Source organism: Pelodiscus sinensis, chromosome 19 (assembly GCF_052426305.1).
Source record: "Pelodiscus sinensis isolate ZL-2025 chromosome 19, ASM5242630v1, whole genome shotgun sequence".
In the NCBI taxonomy this organism is placed as follows: domain Eukaryota; kingdom Metazoa; phylum Chordata; order Testudines; family Trionychidae; genus Pelodiscus; species Pelodiscus sinensis.
The window spans coordinates 35,104,798-35,123,863 of NC_143070.1; the positions used below are offsets into that span (position 1 = coordinate 35,104,798).

At 58.2% G+C, this 19,066-nt stretch overlaps 1 protein-coding gene across 1 annotated transcript; it reads right to left on the reverse strand.

Annotated features, from left to right (window-relative positions):
* Positions 1-4,624: 4,624 nt before the first annotated feature.
* On the reverse strand, positions 4,625-6,170 carry LOC149523139 (E3 ubiquitin-protein ligase TRIM39-like). The gene is made up of 2 exons (XM_089770538.1): positions 5,757-6,170; positions 4,625-4,630 (listed from the first exon to the last, which is right to left on the reverse strand). The coding sequence occupies exons 1-2, from the start codon at positions 6,168-6,170 to the stop codon at positions 4,625-4,627; spliced, it is 420 nt and encodes a 139-aa protein (XP_089626664.1).
* Between the last annotated feature and the right edge of the window lie 12,896 nt (positions 6,171-19,066).

The window sequence follows — 19,066 nt, forward strand, 5'->3', positions numbered from 1 at the left end:
GGGACAGACCCCCCCAGCTCTGCAAATCCCCTGGGCCGTGTCACTCAGGGGAGGGGGCTGGGGGAAGAGGCAGGGTGGGGGCGGTGCAGGCACAGAGAGGAGGCAGATCGGGGTGGGGTGAGAAGAGGCAGGGTCTAGGGCAGAGGGGAGGTTGTCCCCATCCTCCCCCAGGTTAGGGGTGACATGGGGAGGAGTTGTGTGTGTGGGGGGGGGGCATATGGCTCATTGTTGGCTCCATTCAGTAGCTGAGCCCAGGGGAGCCAGTGACGTTCCGCGGGTGAAGGACGGAGCCTCCCGTTTCCAGTCCTTCTGCACCAAACAGCTGTGAGAGTTTGGAAAAGTTCTGAGCAGCTGCTGTGTGTGTCACTGCCTGTGCGAGGGAGCAGGGGGAGACGGCGCTGGACTTGGGGAGCCCCGACACAGACCCCACATTTGCAGCACAAGCCCCCCCCCCCCAGCCCCTGCGGCAGAACGGGCCTGGTCTCAGCCCGACCCCCTCTGGGTGCAGATCTCAAAGCTCCCAGCGGCCAGGAGCAATTGCCGCGCCGGGGGCCGGCCCAGCCGCGCGCTGACGGGACCCCCCTGCGGCTCTGGGACGCTGCTAAATCCAAAGGGGTCTGAGCATCTGGTCCCAGAGCGTTTGCGCTGTCACTGCCCGGCCCGCGGAGAAGGGAGAAAACGCGGCGACGCCGGACCCCTGTGGGCAGCGGGAGCAGGCACCGGGTTATTGCCTACCTTGTGCTCCGCAGCCCCTGTTGTGTCACTGATCTTGTGAATTACTGGGTCCAGGGATGCCTGGTCGAGTCCCTCTTTGGGGGTAGAAGCCTCTTCGCTGACAGGACTGACATGACTCCCCGTCTCCTCCCGTGTCTCAGCCGCTGGCTCGCTGCCGGGTTTCCTCCCTGCCGGTGAATGGACGGTGGGTTATTGGCACCTGCTCCCGGCTGGGAGTCGCTCCTGTCCCCTGCTGCCCGGCCCCCTCCCCAGCTGACAGGCAGCAGGAGCGTCTCCAACTAGAGCCCATCACCCGCCCCCCAGCTACACCCCCCACCCCACAGACCCCTCCCCCTGCGAGCCAGCCTGGCCCTGGCGGGGGGGTCTCCTGCAGCGCTCTGGTACCCCCATGGGCAGGGAGTGAAACGTGCCAGAGACTGGTTGGAAAGGCCCCTCCGAAAGGGCTGGGTTTGGGGGATGCGGCCCCTCCCCTCCCCTTACGAGGGGCTCAGAGCTCACGGCCCCCTGAGTTTAACGGGGGCTATTCCTCCAGACCGCGGAGAGTCAGGTCTGTGGTGGCTCAGACTGGCCGCTCCAAGGCGGGGACCCTTGTGCACCCTGGGGTGAGAGCGCCGGAGAGGGGAGGGGAAGGGGCCAAACACGGCGCGGTCGCTGGGGCCGTGGTCGTGTGACCACAGACGTGTGGAAATGGCACCTCACGGACACGGGCGCTAGGCCTGGGTTGCTCACCGGGGTCTGTTCTATCCGAGAACAGGGACGTGGGGACAGGCTGTGAGGGCACCGACCCCAGAACCCACCCGCACACTCACCAGAACCGGCTTGTTACCTGAGCGTCGCTGTCGCTCTGCATCCTTGGGAACGTCTCTCGCAGGTGATGGTGATGCCAGTGGCTGAGAAGGTGGCTCTCCAAATCTGAACAACAATAATTATTCGCCACGTTAACTCTGCTCTTTATGCTTTAGAACAACTTGCTGGAGAGAGGCAGGAGGAAGGGAAGGAAGAACTCTGAGATACCGTAAAAATGATTAACATTGGGTGTAGCTACGACAGTCTGGCCAAATCACAGACAACCCCTAACACCTCTTCAGAGGCGGGTGAGAGAAGAGTTCTCTCTCTCTGTATATAAAGACCCTTTTCTTTCAGGACACAGAGCGAGCCCTCAGGGTACAAGGAGAAGGGAAAACAAATCTCTCTCTATATAACCTTTTCCCCCCTGTGGGCGACAGAGTGACATCACCTCACTCTGCATCCCACAGGAACACGTTCCGCCTGCCCCCAGCCTGGCCCTTCCCAGCTGCCGGGGGAAACTGAGCCCAGGCCCAGCACTCTCTGGTGGCCACGTGGAGAGTGGGGCCTGTCTCATGACGCGGTCCGTCCCCACCTGCAGGGCTTGGAGCTGGGCCTGGTGCGGGCTGCAGCCTGACCTGTCCCCACCCGTGGGGTTAGAGTTTGGGGAGGGAGGGAAAGAGCTCTGGGCGGGTGCGGCAGGGGAGTGGGGAGGGAGAAGGGAGATGGGGGTCTGGGCTGGTGCGGCAGGGGAGTGGAGAGGGAGAAGGGAGATGGGGGGTCTGGGCGGGTGCGGCAGGGGACAGGAGGGAGAAGGGCCTGGGCTGGCAGAGGGGCGGGGGAAAGGAGATGGGGGTCTGGGCTGGTGTGGCAGGGGAGTGGGGAAGGAGAAGGGCCGGGGCTGGTGCGGCCACAGCTGGGCCCTGCCTGGTGGCCAGGGGGTGAGCCGGGCTGCCTACCCCCGCGAGAGGGGGCTGGGCGAGCACAGTGAGCCGGGTGCAGCCCCTGGGTCTCTTTCCTTCCCTTTCCGTTATTTACCCCCCTCCCTCTGGACCTCACTTCCGACCGGCAAACCCAGACCGATTGCAGAGGGACAGAGGGGAAACCGGATCTCACGTCTGGCCCTGCCCCACCCTGACGGACTGGCTTAGTGAATTCCATCCACTCACCTTTGCCTGGAGCTCTCTGCGCGCTCCTAGGTGGGAAGAGGGAAACAAGAGTCATGTCAGTTCTCAGTGCGGTTCCTACGTGGTTCAGTTTGTGCTCCAGCCTGATCTGCAGAAATCCCTGCCGGGCGCCCCCCCCCCTCACCGTGAGGATCGGGGTCAGGTCGGCGCGAGGGAGGCTGGACTGTGGGCGCCTGGCCCTGGCCTGGCTCCTTAGCACCGAGCACAGCCAGGCTGAGTGTGACTTTCCCACCCGCCTGCAGTGTGGGGGGGCTCTCTGCCCCCTCGGCCCTGCTGCCATCGGCCCTTACGGGACAGGCCGGCCCCCCAGCTCGGCCCCAGCAGCTTCTACTTGTTCTCAGTGGGGTGGGGAGTGCCCAGGAGGGGGGCCCAGTGCTCCCGATGGGAACGGCCCGAGAACATCCAGCTGGTGTATACAGAGAACTGTTGGCAGGGCCCAGCAGCTGTGTGTGTGTGCGCGCACACCTGTGGCTAATCCAGGGGTCGGTCACACACACACACACACACACACACACACACACACACACACACACACAGCGTGCTCTGTGCTGGGGCTCGTGAGTGCTGTCTTGCTTTGTTGCTCTTTTGAGGGGAAATTCTCATTCGGACGGATCATACGGATTCCTCTTTGTGTGGCGCAAACAGAACTCAGTGCCGGCTGCTCCTGGCTGGGTTCCTAACCCTTCCCCTTCACCGTTCGCTTTTCCCTAGCGGAGCTCACCTGCAAAACTGTTGTTAATTTCTCACACACTCTCTTCATACTCCGATATTCCTCTTCTTGTTCATTCTCTGGCAGGTGCTCCCAGACCTGCTTCACAAACTGGTGCAGTTTCCCACAAGAGGACTCGATTACCCCCAGCTGCTCTGCCATTTTTTCCTTGGGTAACAAAAGTCACAACATAAAAATAAATACACTGGGATGCTGGAGTGTTACTGGCTGCCCTCAAGTAGGGCCAGCACAAGCCATTCGTGCGCCCCTGGCACTGGGAGTGTGGCGCCGCCCCCGGGAGTGTGCGACGCTTCCAGACTCCGGGAGCCAAGTCCATGCGTGGCCCCACCCCCGCTCAGCCCAGCAGCCCCGTGTGGTGCCCTCTACAATGGGGCGCCCCGGGCGGTAGCCCAGTCAGCCCGTAACTTGGGCCGGCTCTGCCCTCAAGCGGGACTTGCATCTGTCAGCATTCAGAGTGATGTTAAAACTGTTTTGTCAGGCTGCATCCAAGGAGCAATAAAGCCCCTTGAATCGTGCGATAACTGGAAAGAAGGATTCCACCGCCCAAGGCACTGACCCTCCTGGCCAGGCCTCAGAAGAACCTGAGCCAGGTGAGCCGAGCTGTTCCCTGGATGTGAAGATGGGGAAGGGGGTCGTTTGAGAGGCTCCCCATGGGAGAGTTCGTGAGCCTGGGTTGTTTGTTCTTGGTGGGGGGTTTTACTCCCACTGCAGCAAGGGTGCGAATCCTGTGCTGGCTGGAACCAGGCTAAACGGGGGATTCTCTGTCACGTGGGGTCTTTAAATCCAGGTGTGAAGGGCTGGGCAGCGCAGCCAGAGGCCAGGGGTCTGGAACAGGTGAGGGTGGGGGAGGTCCTGCGGCCTGTGACCAGCTGATCATGATGGTCCCTTTTGGCCTTCAAGTTTATGAATCTGAGACCTTGTCTACTCTCACCGGGAGACTGGCCCTGCAGGGATGGATTCTGTCCTACTCCCTATGGGTTGGTTTAGTGGGTCCGTAACTCAAATGAATTTGGGGGATTATTTATGTAAATCATTGCTGGGTGTGGGGCTGCAGATGGGGTTGGCAATCAGCCAGACCAGTGGAGGGACAGGTAAATACAGCGGGTGAGGCCTGTCAGATCCTAGCCCTGGTAAACCGCTGCCATTGGATTGTCCATTGTGGGTTTAGAAGGCATCTTGGACAGACTCACAGCTGGACGGACAGACAGACAGAGACACGTTCCTACAATCGAGGGGAAGAGAACGACTGGCTCTCCCTCCCCACAGGTATCAGACCCGCCCGCTCCTCTCGCTCTCTCCCTTCTAGTACATTTTAGAGCAGCGTCTGCTCTCCACTGCGGTGCATTGCCGGGTGCCACTTGCTCTGGGCATTAGCCTTCCTGACTGTGTTTCTACTTGAGCCCTGCTGTGCGTGTTCCTCAGCAATTCATCCCTGTCCCCGCTCTCTGTGGGGCTCCTTAGTTATTGTAAAACAGCTCCTGAGGGGGCCAGACTGGCCTCTTCCTGTCCCGCCTGGCATCCCTGTGCAGCAGGAGAGGTGGCAGGTGTCTCCTTGAGATGCTGCCATGGCGCCTGAGCTCCTTCCAGCCTGGGAACGTCTCCCCTTGGGACCGTACGTCCCAGTTCCCTGACTCGGTCAGTCCCAGGCCAGTGTCTGTTCTGCTCCTCTCTCTTCTGCAGACTCGGGACATTTATTATTTCACCGTCACTTTTATACAGGGGTGATTCTGCTCCTCTCCCCCATGGCAGGAGCAAAGCCAGAGGGGGCTGCCAGCCCCTCTCATGGCCACCTGGGGGCCAGACTGTGGGGCCTGACCCAGGATCGGGGTCACAGCTGAGCTGTCATACCTGTGTCTGGACAGGGCCAATTCCACCCCTGCCCCCATTGTGGCAAATACCTGAGCGAACTGCCCCTCCCCTTTCTGAGGAATAAAGTCCCCAGCCCGTCCCTAGAACAGAGCAAACCCCACAGGGCCAGAGCTGCTTCTCCAGCACATGGCTGGGGAGTGACAGGCACCCACCACGGGCAGGTCTGTGTGCCGGGGATTTCTGTTACTGGGTCTTCTGGATTGGGTGGGATGTGATAGGAACAACCCCCCCACCACCACCAGGATGTCACTTCTATTTCCCCCCGCATCTTTACCCCGGGACTCTCAGCGGGTCTGACTCTCACCTCCCTCTGGGCCAGAGAACAAGGGTATGAAGAGCTGATACAAACACAACACCCAACCCATGTGTCCGCCTGTCCCCGGGCGAGCTGTACCCCTCTGTGCACACACTGCCTTGGAGTCTGAGCAAAGACGAATAACGGTGCCTACCCTGTACTCCTGGACAGCCTCCTCCTTGGGAACCACTGGGTGACCGCGGTGATCCCTGGACTGCATGCACACCAGGCAGATGGCGATCTGATCCTCATTGCAGTAGAGCTTCAAAGGCTCTCCATGTCTCTCGCATATAAATCCTCCTGCGCGTTTTTCCACTGTTTGTGATTTTAAGAACTCCACAATGTTCTTCAGCTCCCGGTTTTCATTTACGTTTCCCTTTTGAAGCCAGTGTCTGCACTGAGGACAGGTGAAAACTACACATCCCTGGCAGTGCCGGGAGATGCACAGCTCACAGAAGTTGTGTCCACACTCAGTCGTCACGGGGTCCCGAAATAAATCCAGGCAGATGGAGCAAGTGGCTTCAGCTTTAATTCTCTTCACAGAATCTGCAGCTGCTGCCGCCGCCATGGTGCCGTCTAGGAGAGGAGGGAAAGTTCCCTGTCAGCTCCACGGACCCTGCGCCAGGTCCCTCTCCCAGCAGGAAGGGGCCTTGCCCTGCAGATATCGCGTCCGGCCAAAGGGCCTACAAACTGGACAGAGACTTTTGCCCTCTCAGCCCTATGTCACTTAGCCCCATATCTTAGCCCCACGGCACTGGGGAGCAGGGGGGGACAGTGGCCCCCGGGTGCCATGCTAGGGCGAGCTCAGGGATAACGACCTAGGCCGGTCTGACATGGCCACGGCTGCTGCGGGTGGTCCCGGTCCCAGACCCACACGCCCGCCCCATTCTCCCTGCACTCGCCCCCTGCCCTGGGACAGCACCTCTCTGCAGGGAGAACGGGAGGGACTCGCTGGCCCCGTCCGTGCTTGGAAAAGGACCTTTTTATACAAGTGAACACAAAGCCCTCCCCTCCCCGAGCGGGCGTTGGAAGCAGCCTGCCCAGCGGAGGAGGGAGAAGCGGTTTTCAGGAGCAGGTTCTGTCTACATGACGCAGTTTCTCAAAACTCCGCCGTGTCCGGGAAACGCGTCCGCTCCTTCTACATTTGTTTTGGAAGAGCAGAGGGCTCCTTCAGAAGCCCTGTAAACCTGCTTTCACATGGAGGAAGGGCTCTTCCAAGACAGGAGGTTTTTCCCAAAGTTGGCCCAGTGCAGAAATGGGCCAAATTTCAGAAAAGCCTCGTCTGAAAAAAGAATCAGAAGATGGTACACGAATTGCAGAGCGCAAGTTGGGCACCTTTTTCCGGATAAGCAGAGTGGTGCAGACGTAGCCACACTCCAGAAGGGGCCCGTCCACACCAGCCCAGGGCACCGCTCCGAGCTCAGACGGGGCTGCCGAGTCTCCCCAGAAACATTTCTCTGCAACGCCCCAGCGGCCCCGCCGAGAGGCCCAGTCCCGGGGCCCTGCAGCGAGAGCCGGGCTGCACCCGCCCCAGATACCTAAGCTGCAGGGAGAAGGTCTGTGCCGCTCGGCAGAGGGAGGCGAAACCCTCCACGTCACCCCCAGGGCCAGCGCCCCACGGACGCCCCCCGACCCGTACGGGACGCTCACCTGCACCGGTCTCTGTCGGGGCGCCGAGGGGGCTGCCCAGCCGGGTTCTGCGTCCTGGTGACCCGAGGGATCCGGTGCCTCGGCCGGGCCGTGGGGCAGCAGGAAATGCTCCGATCCAGGCGTCTGTACCTTGCCCCTTGGCACCTGTCAGTGGGGTGAGATCAGCAAACCGCACCCAGCGCACCGGGAAATGCAGAGACAGGTGCAGCTCCAAACCCAGCCCCACCTCCTGCACCAGTGAGCAAAACCTCCTCCTTCCCGCCCCACGGCCACTGTCCTGTGAGCTCCATGGCCCCCTCTGTGGTATGTTCTTGGGGTTGGGGCCTTAGCTACAAGGGGAGCCTTGTTTTCATCCCCAGAGCTACCCCCTCTAGCTGAAGTCCTGAGCCTGGGCATGGCCCCTCCTGGTGACACTCCCCCCCCCACACACACACACTGGCAGAAGCCGCAATGGAGCCACAGGGCTGACGCCAAATCCCCTCCCCCCTGGCTGGGTCCCTGGCAGGGGTGGGACCACGTCTGTGTCTGTTCACACTGGAGTTTGCCGCTCTCAGTTCACTGGGCCATGGCTCAGTCCCTGGGCCCAATCGCCCCATTGAAACCTGCAGCCCTCTGGTGACGCTCCCTGTGGGGTGGGGTTAGGTGAGCCCCATGGAGCTACTGCAAAATCTGCCGGGGGGGTGTTGGGGAAATCTCGCTCCCCTGGGGTACAGAGTTCTCAGAAGGGTCCGAGGCTGGAGGTCAGAGAGAAATCCAAAAGGAAAATTTTATTATGCAGGCAGGCAGGCTGCCAGCTGCCAGAGTGAGAGCAGCAGCAGCCCTGAGAGACAGGTTCAGGGTCCTTTATACAGTGTGTTCAGACAGTTTAGTTGTTGATTGTTTTTTTTTAACATGGCAAAGTCTCAGCAGAAGTACTCGGAGAGGTTTCTGTTCACCCCAGGAGTGCTAGAAGTAAGTTTTACAGAACAAAGCCACATGAGAACATGAGTGAGGAGCCTACAAGGCAAACTGTGACAAAGATAAGAGTTTACATGGGAATTTGTGACAGACTAGGAGTATCCATGAACTAGAGACAGGCATTGTAAGGGTCTTGATCAGAGTTAATTTGATTTCTCTCTGTTACAGGGAGAGAGGCCTGGAAAACTTTTACCCCTTACAGCAGCTTTCTATTAGGGAGTTTTGATTTCCTGCACAGTCCCCCCTTAGACACAAGGGGAGATATTTGATTTTTCTCCCACAGGGGCAATGGGAAGTATCTACAGCCCAGCCCCAGCGACAAAGCAGAGCCTGGAGTTTGACACTCAGAACGTTTTATTGCTCGCCAGTGTACAGAGCAGCAGCAATAAACCGGCATCGAGCGCTGATTCCTTTCAGACTTTGCACCGAGCCAATAATCCAAACCCAGCTACAAAGGGACGCGCCCCAACGGCCAGATCCCACAAGGCACCGGATAAACTGCAAGGCAGCAGAGCGACCTTGGCACAGGTAGACTGACAGGCAGGGCTATGACCTTGAATTGTTCCATGGGTAGGGCTGTGCTCAGCTCCTGTGCAGACGGGAGAGTAACGGGATACGAGCAGCTCTCTGGTGGTGCCTGTTCACACTGGAGTTTGCCGCTCTCAGTTCACTGGGCCGTGGCTCAGTCCCTGGGCCTGATCGGAACAGGTGCCGGCAGGGCATCAGAGAAGGACTTAGAGCGTGGAGCTGCTGTCTCAGGCTAGCCGAGGGCTGCGCTTAAAGGGACCCGACCCCCACCCCGGACAGACAGTTCTAAGGGGTGCCCCGCTTGCAAAGCAGTCCTGGCTTGGAGTGCCCGGAGTACCCACACTGGGCACATCACACCACTCGGCCATCAGACCGGCTGCACTTGCCGCAGGCTGCCATCTGGGGAGAGGGGACAATCGGGGGGCTGCAGGAGAGCTTCCACCCCCAGAAGCCCGCAGAGCCAGCCCAGTCCTCCCCATCGGGGGCTCGTACCCCATTCCTCCCTCACCTCCTTCCCTAGCCCCCCTTCTTATTGATGTACAAAATAAAGATATCGTTTCTTCCAACATTGACTCTGTCTTTATTGAACAAAACTGGGGGAGACTGGGAAAAGGAGGTGGGAGAGGGGAAGAGAAAGGCTGGGAGAGGGGAGGGCAACTAACATGATCAGGGGTTGGGAACAGGTCCCAGATGAAGAGAGGCTACAGAGACTGGGACTGTTCAGCTTAGAAAAGAGGAGATGAAGCGGGGACAGGATAGAGGTCTCTAAAAGCAGGGGTTGGGTGGAGAGGGTGCATTCAGAAAAGTTCTTCCTGAGTTCCCATAAAGAAGGACTAGAGGACACCAAAGGAAAGGAATGGGTAGCAGGCTTCAAACTAGTAAGAGAAAGTTGTTCTTCTTCACAAAGGAAATAGTTAACCTGTGGAACTCCATGCTGCAGGAGGCTGTGAAGGCTAGTACTAGAACAGAGTTTAAAGGGAAGTGAGATCAAGTGATGGAGGTTGGGTCCATGGAGTGGTATTAGCCAGGGGGTAGGAGTGGTGTCCCTGCCCAAAGTTTGTGGAAGGCTGGAGAGGGATGGCACGAGACAAATGGCTTGGTCACTGTCTTCGGTCCATCCCCTCCAGGGTCCCTAGGGTTGGCCGCTGTCGGCAGACAGGCTACTGGGCTAGATGGACCTTTGGTCTGACCCAGGACGGCCATTGTAAGCTCAGGGGTCAGGGTCGGGGGGTCTCAGTGGACCCCCTTGATTTTCATGCACACCTGCTCCTGGGTGGCCAGGCTGGCAGCTCTCCTGCCCTAGACGGCCATTTTCCTGTGCCTAGTGCGGAGATCGTGGACGAGGTCCACGATGTCCGCACTAGCCCAGGAAGGTGCCCGCCTCTTGCGGTCCCGGGCAAGCTCCCGGGAGCCGCCAGCCTGGTCCCGGGAAGAGGGGGTGGGCTGGGGGACATCGGGTGGGTGGCTCGATCCGTGCCAGGTGCAGGGTCTGCTGGCTGGGTGCTGGCAGGCTTGCACCTGGCACGGGCACCGTAGCCAGCCCGTGCCCCTTTAAGGGGTCCGGGGCCGGGAGGGGGGCAGACGAGTTTCCCTGGTGTTGGCCAGAGTGGCCACCAGGGAAACCTGGGGAGGGCTAGCCTCCCACTAGTTACACAGCCCTTAATTCGAACTAGCTAGTTCGAACTAGGCTTAATCCTCGTAAAATGAGGTTTTCCTAGTTCGAACTAAGCGCTCCGCTAGTTCGATTCAAATTCGAACTAACGGAGCGCTAGTGTAGCGGCTATGAATGTTAGTTCGAACTAACGTCCGTTAGTTCGAACTAACATTGTAGTGTAGACATACCCTGGGTTACCAACAATGCCCTAGTTGTGTTTATTTATTAGCAATTCCAGTTCTTCCTGCTTGTTACCAGTACTTCTTGCATTTGTACACAGGCATCTAAGATACTCATTTGATTTTGCCTCCCAGTTCTGCCTTGTCCCTCCTTTCTCTCCGGTGTTACCGCCCACGCTCCCTCCCATTTCCAACCCATCTCCCAGGTCTCCATGCTCTTCACTTACCTTTGAACCCAGCTCTGCTTCCAGAGAGACTCGGTGCCGTAGAAGGGGAGCGGCCGCCTGGCTGTAAAACATTTATTGCCCTGGCGCATGAGCTGGCAGGTCCCTTGTGTTCAGTTTCCTTTACCAGAAGAAACCAAGAATTTAAATATATTAGAACATACACGTGGAGATCGGAGACCTTGCCACGAACACCAGACAGGTGCAAACACCATGTAGGGAGAGAAATGACAGGGGGATTGATTCAGGCTGAAGTGGGGGATGAGGGTGGGTGCAAGGAAATCGTTATTTGGGGTATTTAACTATCAGAGCAACTTCCCACGAGGCAGGAGGGTGGATTCCCCCCCCCCCTTGGAGCCGTTTACTTGAGCTTGGGCAACACTTTCTGAGCCACCTGCTCCCCCACCGGTCACAGGGGGCGAGTCTTTGGCCTTAACACGACTAGAAGACGAAGGCCCCTGCGCTAACCCGGCCTGGCTGGGCCATGTGGTATCTCAGGTGCAGCGATGGGCTGTAGTCGTGTGCCGGGATTTACACACGAGGGTGCAACAGAAACCTCCCCGCCCAGATGGTGCAATGGGAACCCGCCCCAGAGCAGCCTGGGAAAACCCAACTCACAGTAAAACAGCAGCATCCTCTCCCCTTCCCCACGTGTCACAAATCAGACTCCCCCCCTCAAATCCCATCTCCCTGGCCCTCCGCAAACACCCGCCCCCATCTCAGCTGCCTGCCAGGACCTGCCCCACACGTGGGCTTTGCAGGCCAAGAGATTGAGGCATTTTCAGACCAGTGAGTCCCCTGCCAGCACCTCCCCCACCCGCCCAGCAGAGCAGGGTCACAGGATGAGAAGGGAGGGGTCTCAGGAAGAGGGGGATCGGGGGGCTCAGGCAGGGAGGGGCTCAGGCCATTTCCGGCTCCTCGTGTCAAAACCAATGTGTCAAACCCCCAGGGAAGCCGACGGACACACCCTGAGCACGGATGTGACAGAGCCCAGCACCTCCCCCCCAGCCAGCCCAGGCCTGGAGCCCACGGGAGGCTCGTGACACACCCAGGACCTCTGCATGCAGCTCTGGGGGGGCAGGGAGGCAGAGCAGACCTGGGCCCCGCCTGCACTCCGGGTGCACTGGAAGGGGGTTTTCTGGTTTTGTAGGGGCCATCCTGCTGCAATGGCACATGGGGGTCGGCAGAAGCATTTTTCCTTTCCCCAGCCTGCCCCAGAGGTTAAGGTTGCCAGGTGGTTTAACCAAAATACCCTACCTCCCACCCTCCCCAAAAACAACACCGGGGAAGGAAGGGGGGAAGGACCCTGACAGCACTTATTAAGCAAATGAATGAATAAATAAATAAATTTAATAAAATTAAAAATCAGCACGGCCCCTTTAAGAGGAGGCTTTTTTTTTTGCCAGCAGCCATCTTGTTTTTCTGTTCCAGCCACAAGACAAACTCCAGGTTGGGGGGTCGGGAACATCCAGGGGGCCCAGTGCAGGGACTGGGGTGACCGGGGGTTGGGCCTGGTTGCTGAGTCGCTCCGTGGGGTTGCCACGTGTCCCATATTTTCACCTCCTGGAAGGGAAAAATACAGTCTGGCATTTTCTGAATTTTTTTACTGCACAGGAGGCGAAAATACCGGTCTGTGCGGGTCAATACCGGACACCTGGCAACCCTGCCGGGGTGGGATTGGCGCAGCAACGTCCCTCGGGGTGCGGATGCCATTTCCGTGGGCGGTTCTCAGTCCTGCCCCAGAGTTCAGACCGGTGCAGCTGCATGTACCACCTGACAAGCACCAACCCCATGGAGGGAGAAGCATTGATTTGGGGGGTCTATTTTGGGTGAGGTGAGGATATTGGGAACTCGGCCTGGCTAACACGGCTGAGAACAGAGCGCGGGAACCGTCACACACGGGCCCCCGGGGGATGGGCGGGCTGGGACCCAACAGGCCTTTTCCCATCCCTGCAGCCCCGTCTTCAGAGGCAGGTGATGGGGCAAAGGCAGCAGCCACTGACACAGCTGCCCAGACTCCCTCTAATCCTTCCCAGCCATGTGTGGAATAAATTTTTAAATGCACCAAGGAATGTGCACCACTCAGAGAAACACAAATCTCACAGTGAGCGCTCTGCTAATCAGTCAGGTGGTGTCTGAATCTCTCCAGAGCAGCTGCACAAGCGCCCGGCTCACAGGAAACGCTGCAGCTCCCCCTTGCCCCCAAGACAGAACTGAGTCACTCCCAGATCCGTGTGCTCAGGGGGGGAGCAAACGCATCTCTCTGCGATTGAAAGGGACTTTGCGCCGAGCAAGGGGAGCGGCTCCGGGCTGCAAAACGTTTATCGCCCTGGTGCAGGAGCCGTTAGATCCCCGGGGTTTAGAGTCCCCGTCACTGGATACAACCAGGTCTCACGGGGCGGGACTCACGGCCGCGGCGCCTCCTGCTGGTAGCACCGGGGAATGTGTGGGATGGATGGGGAGGGACCCGGACACTGAACCCGGCCTGGGCTGTGCTGGCGCTACCTGGCAGACGCTACCTGTCAACACCCGTCTTTGTGCAGAGGGGTCACACACTGCACCCAGGAAACCCCTTTCAGAAATCTCAGTCTTCTGCTGTTCCCTAGGATCAGCTTTGCGGCAGAACAGCAAGTAAACCTTCCTGCTGTTTGCAATAGCGGCCCCACAACGGGGCGTCCACACAGCCGGGCTCAACTCGAAAGAAGCGTCACAAACTGAGCGACGTCAATTGCGGATCTTATTTCAAAATCGCTTCTTTTGAAATTGGGGGGGGTCCACACAGCACTGATTTCGAAATAGAGCGCCCTTCCCCCGACTTCCCTGCCTCCTCGTACAATGAGGTCACAGGAGTCGGAGTAAGAATCCTCCAGCTTGGTGACATTTTGACGTCATTTCGAAATCCCTGCCTGCGGTGTAGACTGGACCGAGTTACCTCCAAATACCGTTGCTGTGAGACGTACCCACAGACCCTGTATCATAACACCTATAACTCCACAGCGTTTCTGCAAAGACTGACCATCTGCTCGCGCACTGAGACACAACCCTGCGGACTGTGCCCGTCAGGGAGACCCAAGGACCTCACAGAAGGTGAAATCCCAGATCCCCTTTGGGAAGTTTCCTTCCGCCTCAGACTCCATGGCAACTCCGCCAGCCCCCAGCCCGTTTCCCCTCCTCCGCCTCCCAGCGAAGTTTTCCCAGGGAGAAGGGCTCAGATACGAGAGACACAGAAACATCAACTCTCTCTGGAGTCACAGAACCCCAGGGCCAGCAGAGACCTCAGGAATCATCGAGTCCAGCCCCCCGCCCAAAGCAGGATCAATCCCAAATAAATCATCCCAGCCAGGGCTTGGTCAAGCTGGGACTGAAACACCTTTAGGGATGAAGACTCCACCCCCTCCCTAGGGAACCCAGCCCAGCGCTTCCCCACTGGCCTAGGGAAATAGTTTTTCCTAATATCCAACCTAGACCTCCCCCACTGCAGCTTGAGACCATGGCACCTTGTTCTGCCACCACTGGCCCACGAAAGCTCCTCACCTCATAAACCATCTTGTTAGTCTCTGAAGTGATGCATAGTCCTGTCTCTTGTTCCATCCTCTTTGGAACCTCCCTTCAGGAAGTTGCAGGCTGCTCTCAAATCCCCCCTCACTCTTCGCTTCTGCAGACTGAACAAACCCAAATCCCTCAGCCTCTCCTCTAGGTCATGTGCTCCGCCCCCTCAGCATTTTGTGTATCAGAGGGGTAGCCGTGTTAGTCTGGATCTGCAAAAGCAACAAGGAGTCCTGTGGCATCTGATAGACTAACGGATGTATTGGAGCATCAGCTTTCGTGGGCAAAGACCCACTTTGTCACATGCATGTCACATGTCTGTTAGTCTATACGGTGCCACAGGACTCATTCTCACTAATCATTTTGGTCGCCCTCCGCTGGTCCCTCTCCAATGTGTCCACATCCTTTCTGTAGTGGGGGGCCCAGAACTGGACACAACACTCCAGATGTGGCCTCACCAGAGCCGAATAAAGGGGAATAATGACATCTCTGGATCTGCTGGCAATGCTCCTCCTAATGCACCTAATATGCCATTAGCCTTCTTGGCTACAAGGGCACATTGTTGGCTCATGTCCAGCTTCTCATCCACTGTAACCCCCAGGTCCTTTTCTGCAGAACTGCTACTTAGCCAGTCGGTCCCCAGCCTGTAACTATGCTTGGGAATCTTCCGTCCCAGGGGCAGGACTCTGCACTTGTCCTTGTTGAACCTCATCAGATTTCTTGTGGCCCAATCCTCCAATGTGTCCAGGTAACTCTGGATCCTTCCCTGCCCTCCAGCGTATCTACCTCTCCCTCCCGCAAACTTGCTGAGGGTGCAACTTGTCCTCTCTTACAAACACACCCAGCTGCTGCTGGCCACCAACATAACCCGGCCACCTCCTGTCTCCCCAGCTACAGTGAGGGCAGGAAATCGTGAAGCCTTAAGGCTGCGCTGAGCACCGGAAGCCAGGAAACCAGAGGCGTCTGGAATGGGCCAGAGAGGTGGCTCAGCCGGGGATGGTGCCTGGGGCATGGGGAAGGGCAAAGAATCCCTGCACTGCCTGGGGGCAGGACCCAGGGTGGGGGGCAGCATGCAAAGAGGGGGATAAGTGTCCCTGCCTGGGGACCTGCAGGGTCGGGGCACAAACAGGCTGGAAACAGCTTCCGCCCGGTTGCTTTTGAGCTTAGCTGGGGGTCCGAGACGTTTCCCCAGGACAGGGCCCTGTGGGGCTTTGGCACACGCAGGGCTGGGCTACTCCCGCTCAACGCCCTGGTCTGTGGGGTGGAAGTAAGGGGGGGGAGGAAGGAGCCGTCCAGCCTGTTAATCCTCCCGTTAACTCGTTACCCTTTCTAGTGGCTCTCCCCGACTCTCTGCCCGTGCCCCCCACGCGCCCTGAACCGTGCCCCCCAGAACCAGACATGGGACCAGTATCAGCTGCACCAGCACCAAATACGCAGGTAAAACAGCCTGTCTCCTCCCCGCCCCCCAAGGATCCTGTTTGTGCACGGCAGGGTCTCACCGACCCCTCTGGCCACAGCATCACGCCGGGGCCTCGCGCTCCGCACCCCCACATCTCCGCCCAAGCGGCTGCTTCCCAGGACAGAGCCACCGACATTGACTGAGCCTTTGCAACGTCACAGCACCTGGCCTGCATGGGCGGCGGGTGAAGGCCTGGTGTGGGGAGGCAAACCCCAGCCACCATCCCCCTCCCCCCGAGCCCAGCCCCTATTGTGGCCTGCACCCCCATGCACCTCTGCTGTGGCTGCTCCCCCTCACCAGGCAGCTGTGCAAAACCAGCTCCCCTCCTGGCTCCCAGAACTCCAGGCAGCACTGCCCCCCCACCCTATCCTGGCCCTGGGGGCAGCTCACCCTGGCCCCAGCTCTGGGACCAGCGGGGCAGCCACGCCACAGCCCCCGCCTTCGCGGCTGGCAGGGCAGCTGCAGAGCTCGTTTTCCCAACTGGCCAGCGCACTGGTCAGCCAGGGAGTCCCACCACAGCCAGAGCCCCTGCCTTCCCCAGCGCCCACAGCATGGCGGGCAGGTCCACCCCAGTCTTTTGGGGAAGGAACTGACTTCCCTGGCCCGCGCTACCCGCCGCCCTGGTTAACTGCAGCAGCCTGGCTTACCAAGTGATCCAGATGTGTCCTCTTCACGATCCGCCATGCCCCAAGGGCTTGTATCCGCTGCAAACGTCAGCCGAGCTTCCAGGCCTTCTCGCCGGTCCTTCATACGGTCGTTACACAGCGCAGGGCTGAGAACCGGTCCGCGTGGCGGCCCCCAGCACTGTCACCGACACCAAGCCGGCTTGCCGTTCTCTTCTTAGTGCTTCTCACGGCCCCGCAGGGCTGCAGGTGCAGCTCCACACCCAGCACAGCCCACAGAAACCGAGCTCTTAACCGGCGGGAGCCCTCCTCATCCTTCACCACTCCCGGGGTGCCCTGTGCTGTCCCTCTCGCCCGGAGGCCCCCACACTGCTCCGGTGTCTACTAACCCGGAGGGAAATTCTCTCTCCCCTTGGTCCTTTCCCTGTCTTCGGGCTCCTCGCTAGAGCTGCCTGGAAAATGTTGTTTTCCCTCCATTGAAACTTTCAATGAAAACATCTGTGATGTATTTTGTTAACATTTTCGCCAGACACGTGACTTTGAATGAAAAAGTCGACACCCACCACCAAAGTTCTGGCCAGAAAGCTGCTGAGAATCATTTTTAAAATATCAAGTAAAAACTGAAATCAATAAAATCCGTTGTTAATCTAAAATATTTCCAGCTCGAGCTTTTTGGGGTTGCGGGGGAAATGGGACATTGTAGAGGAAAACAGATGCTTACTAGGGGCATTTTAACTGGGGTTGAAAAGACACTTTCCCACTGACAAAAAATGTCAGCAGAAAACTGAGCAGGGCGGTTGCTGAGGAACTGGGACTCACAGACGGATTTCACACGTGCCGGAAGTGCCCCGAGGCCCCTACACTGGTTAAATTCCCATTTGTCTGACAGTTAAACACCTAAACCACTTAGGCTATTTCTGAACATTCCTCTAAGGCCCAGACCCCACAAAGTCACCGAACCCCCAGATTTAGGCACCTAAGTTCTCTCTCTCAGCTCCACCGGGATCCACAGACCGGCCCCTTCACTGCAGCCTGTAGGCGCCTGGAATGACTCGGCTGCTTTGCTGAAGGCGTGTGCAGGGCTGGATCTAGTAGGGGCAGACCCGCCGAGGGGGGCAGCCGCTCCAGGGCCCAGGGTGGCAGCCAGAGCCCCGCACTCTCACACAAGAGACAGCCGACGGATACATCTGGGGAGCAGAAGGGAACGAGGAGACCCCGTGGGCAGCACGACAGGCCGGGGCCCCAGCCCCCCAGTCCAGAGTTTCTAGAGATTTAAACATGTTCCTCGGCACCTTCACAGACAGGGACGCGATTTCATTCACTGCCCTCAGCAGACACATTTATTTTCCCCTCAAACTTACTGCAATTGTATTTTTTCTGACCCCCTCTGCTCCTGGCTTTGCTACGGCCCATCTGCAGGACTTTCACCAGGCAACGTCCCCCCTACGGCAGAAGTGAATTTAAACCCCCACAAAGGCGCCGGGTCCCTCCCCCGGACACGTTTCCTTTCCCCGTTTTCAGCGTGTGCTGCTTCACAAGTAGCTTCAGCCAAGTGTTAAAAAGCCGCTCGTTGTGAAGCGAGGGGGCCCCCACGTGGAACCACCCCAGTGACCGACGTCCCGCGTAGCTAGCCCTGGGCGGGCGGCTCGGATTTCCAACGCAGGGGGCATCAGAACAAAACCGGCTGGCACAAAGTGCCGGGAAATCGTCCCGCCCGGCCAGCTGCCCACCAGCCCCTCTAGAGGTTTCAGGGGCAGCGGCACAAGTCAGTTTCAGCAAAGTCCAGGAGGCAGCTGGCACCTCACAGACGAACAAAGGTGAGAGGGTATTTCAGAGAATCACAGAGCACTAGGACTGGCAGGGACCTCGAGAGTCATCGAGTCCAGTCCCCTGCCCCCACTGCAGGACCAAATACTGTCTAGACCATCCCTGATACATTTATCTAACCTGCTCTTCAATATCTCCAGAGATGGGGATTCCACAACCTCCCTGGGCAATTTATTCCAGAGTTTAACCACCCGACAGTTGGGAACTTTTTCCTAATGTCCAACCTGAACCTCCCTTGCTGCAGTTTAAGCCCATTGCTTCTTGTTCTATCCTCAGAGGCCAAGATGAACAAGTTTTCTCCCTCCTCCTTGTGACACCCTTTTAGATACCTGAAAACTGATATCATGTCCCCCCTCGGTCTTCTCTTTTCTAAACTAAACAAACCCAATTCTTTCAACTTTCCTTCATAGCTCCTGTTCTCTAGACCTTTAATCATTCTTGTTGCTCTTCTCTGGACCCTCTCCAATTTCTCCACCTCTTCCCTGAAATGCGGTGCCCAGAACTGAACACAAGACTCCAGCTGAGGCCTAACCAGCGCAGAGTAGAGCGGAAGAATGACTCCTCGTGTCTTGCTCACCACACACCTGTTCATGCCTCCCAGAATCCTGTTTGCTTTCTTTGCAACAGCACCACACTGCTGATTCCTATTCAGCTCGTGGTCCACTCCGACCCCTACACGTGTGTTAGTTACTTTTGCAATGAAAGGTGTTGGCTTCAAGCTGCACTGGCCTCACGTTCCCCTCGAGGAAAGCAGCCAGCTCCCCGCGCCAACCCTCACTTTTGCACGGTCACCGAGGGGGAGCCGAGTGAGTCTGTA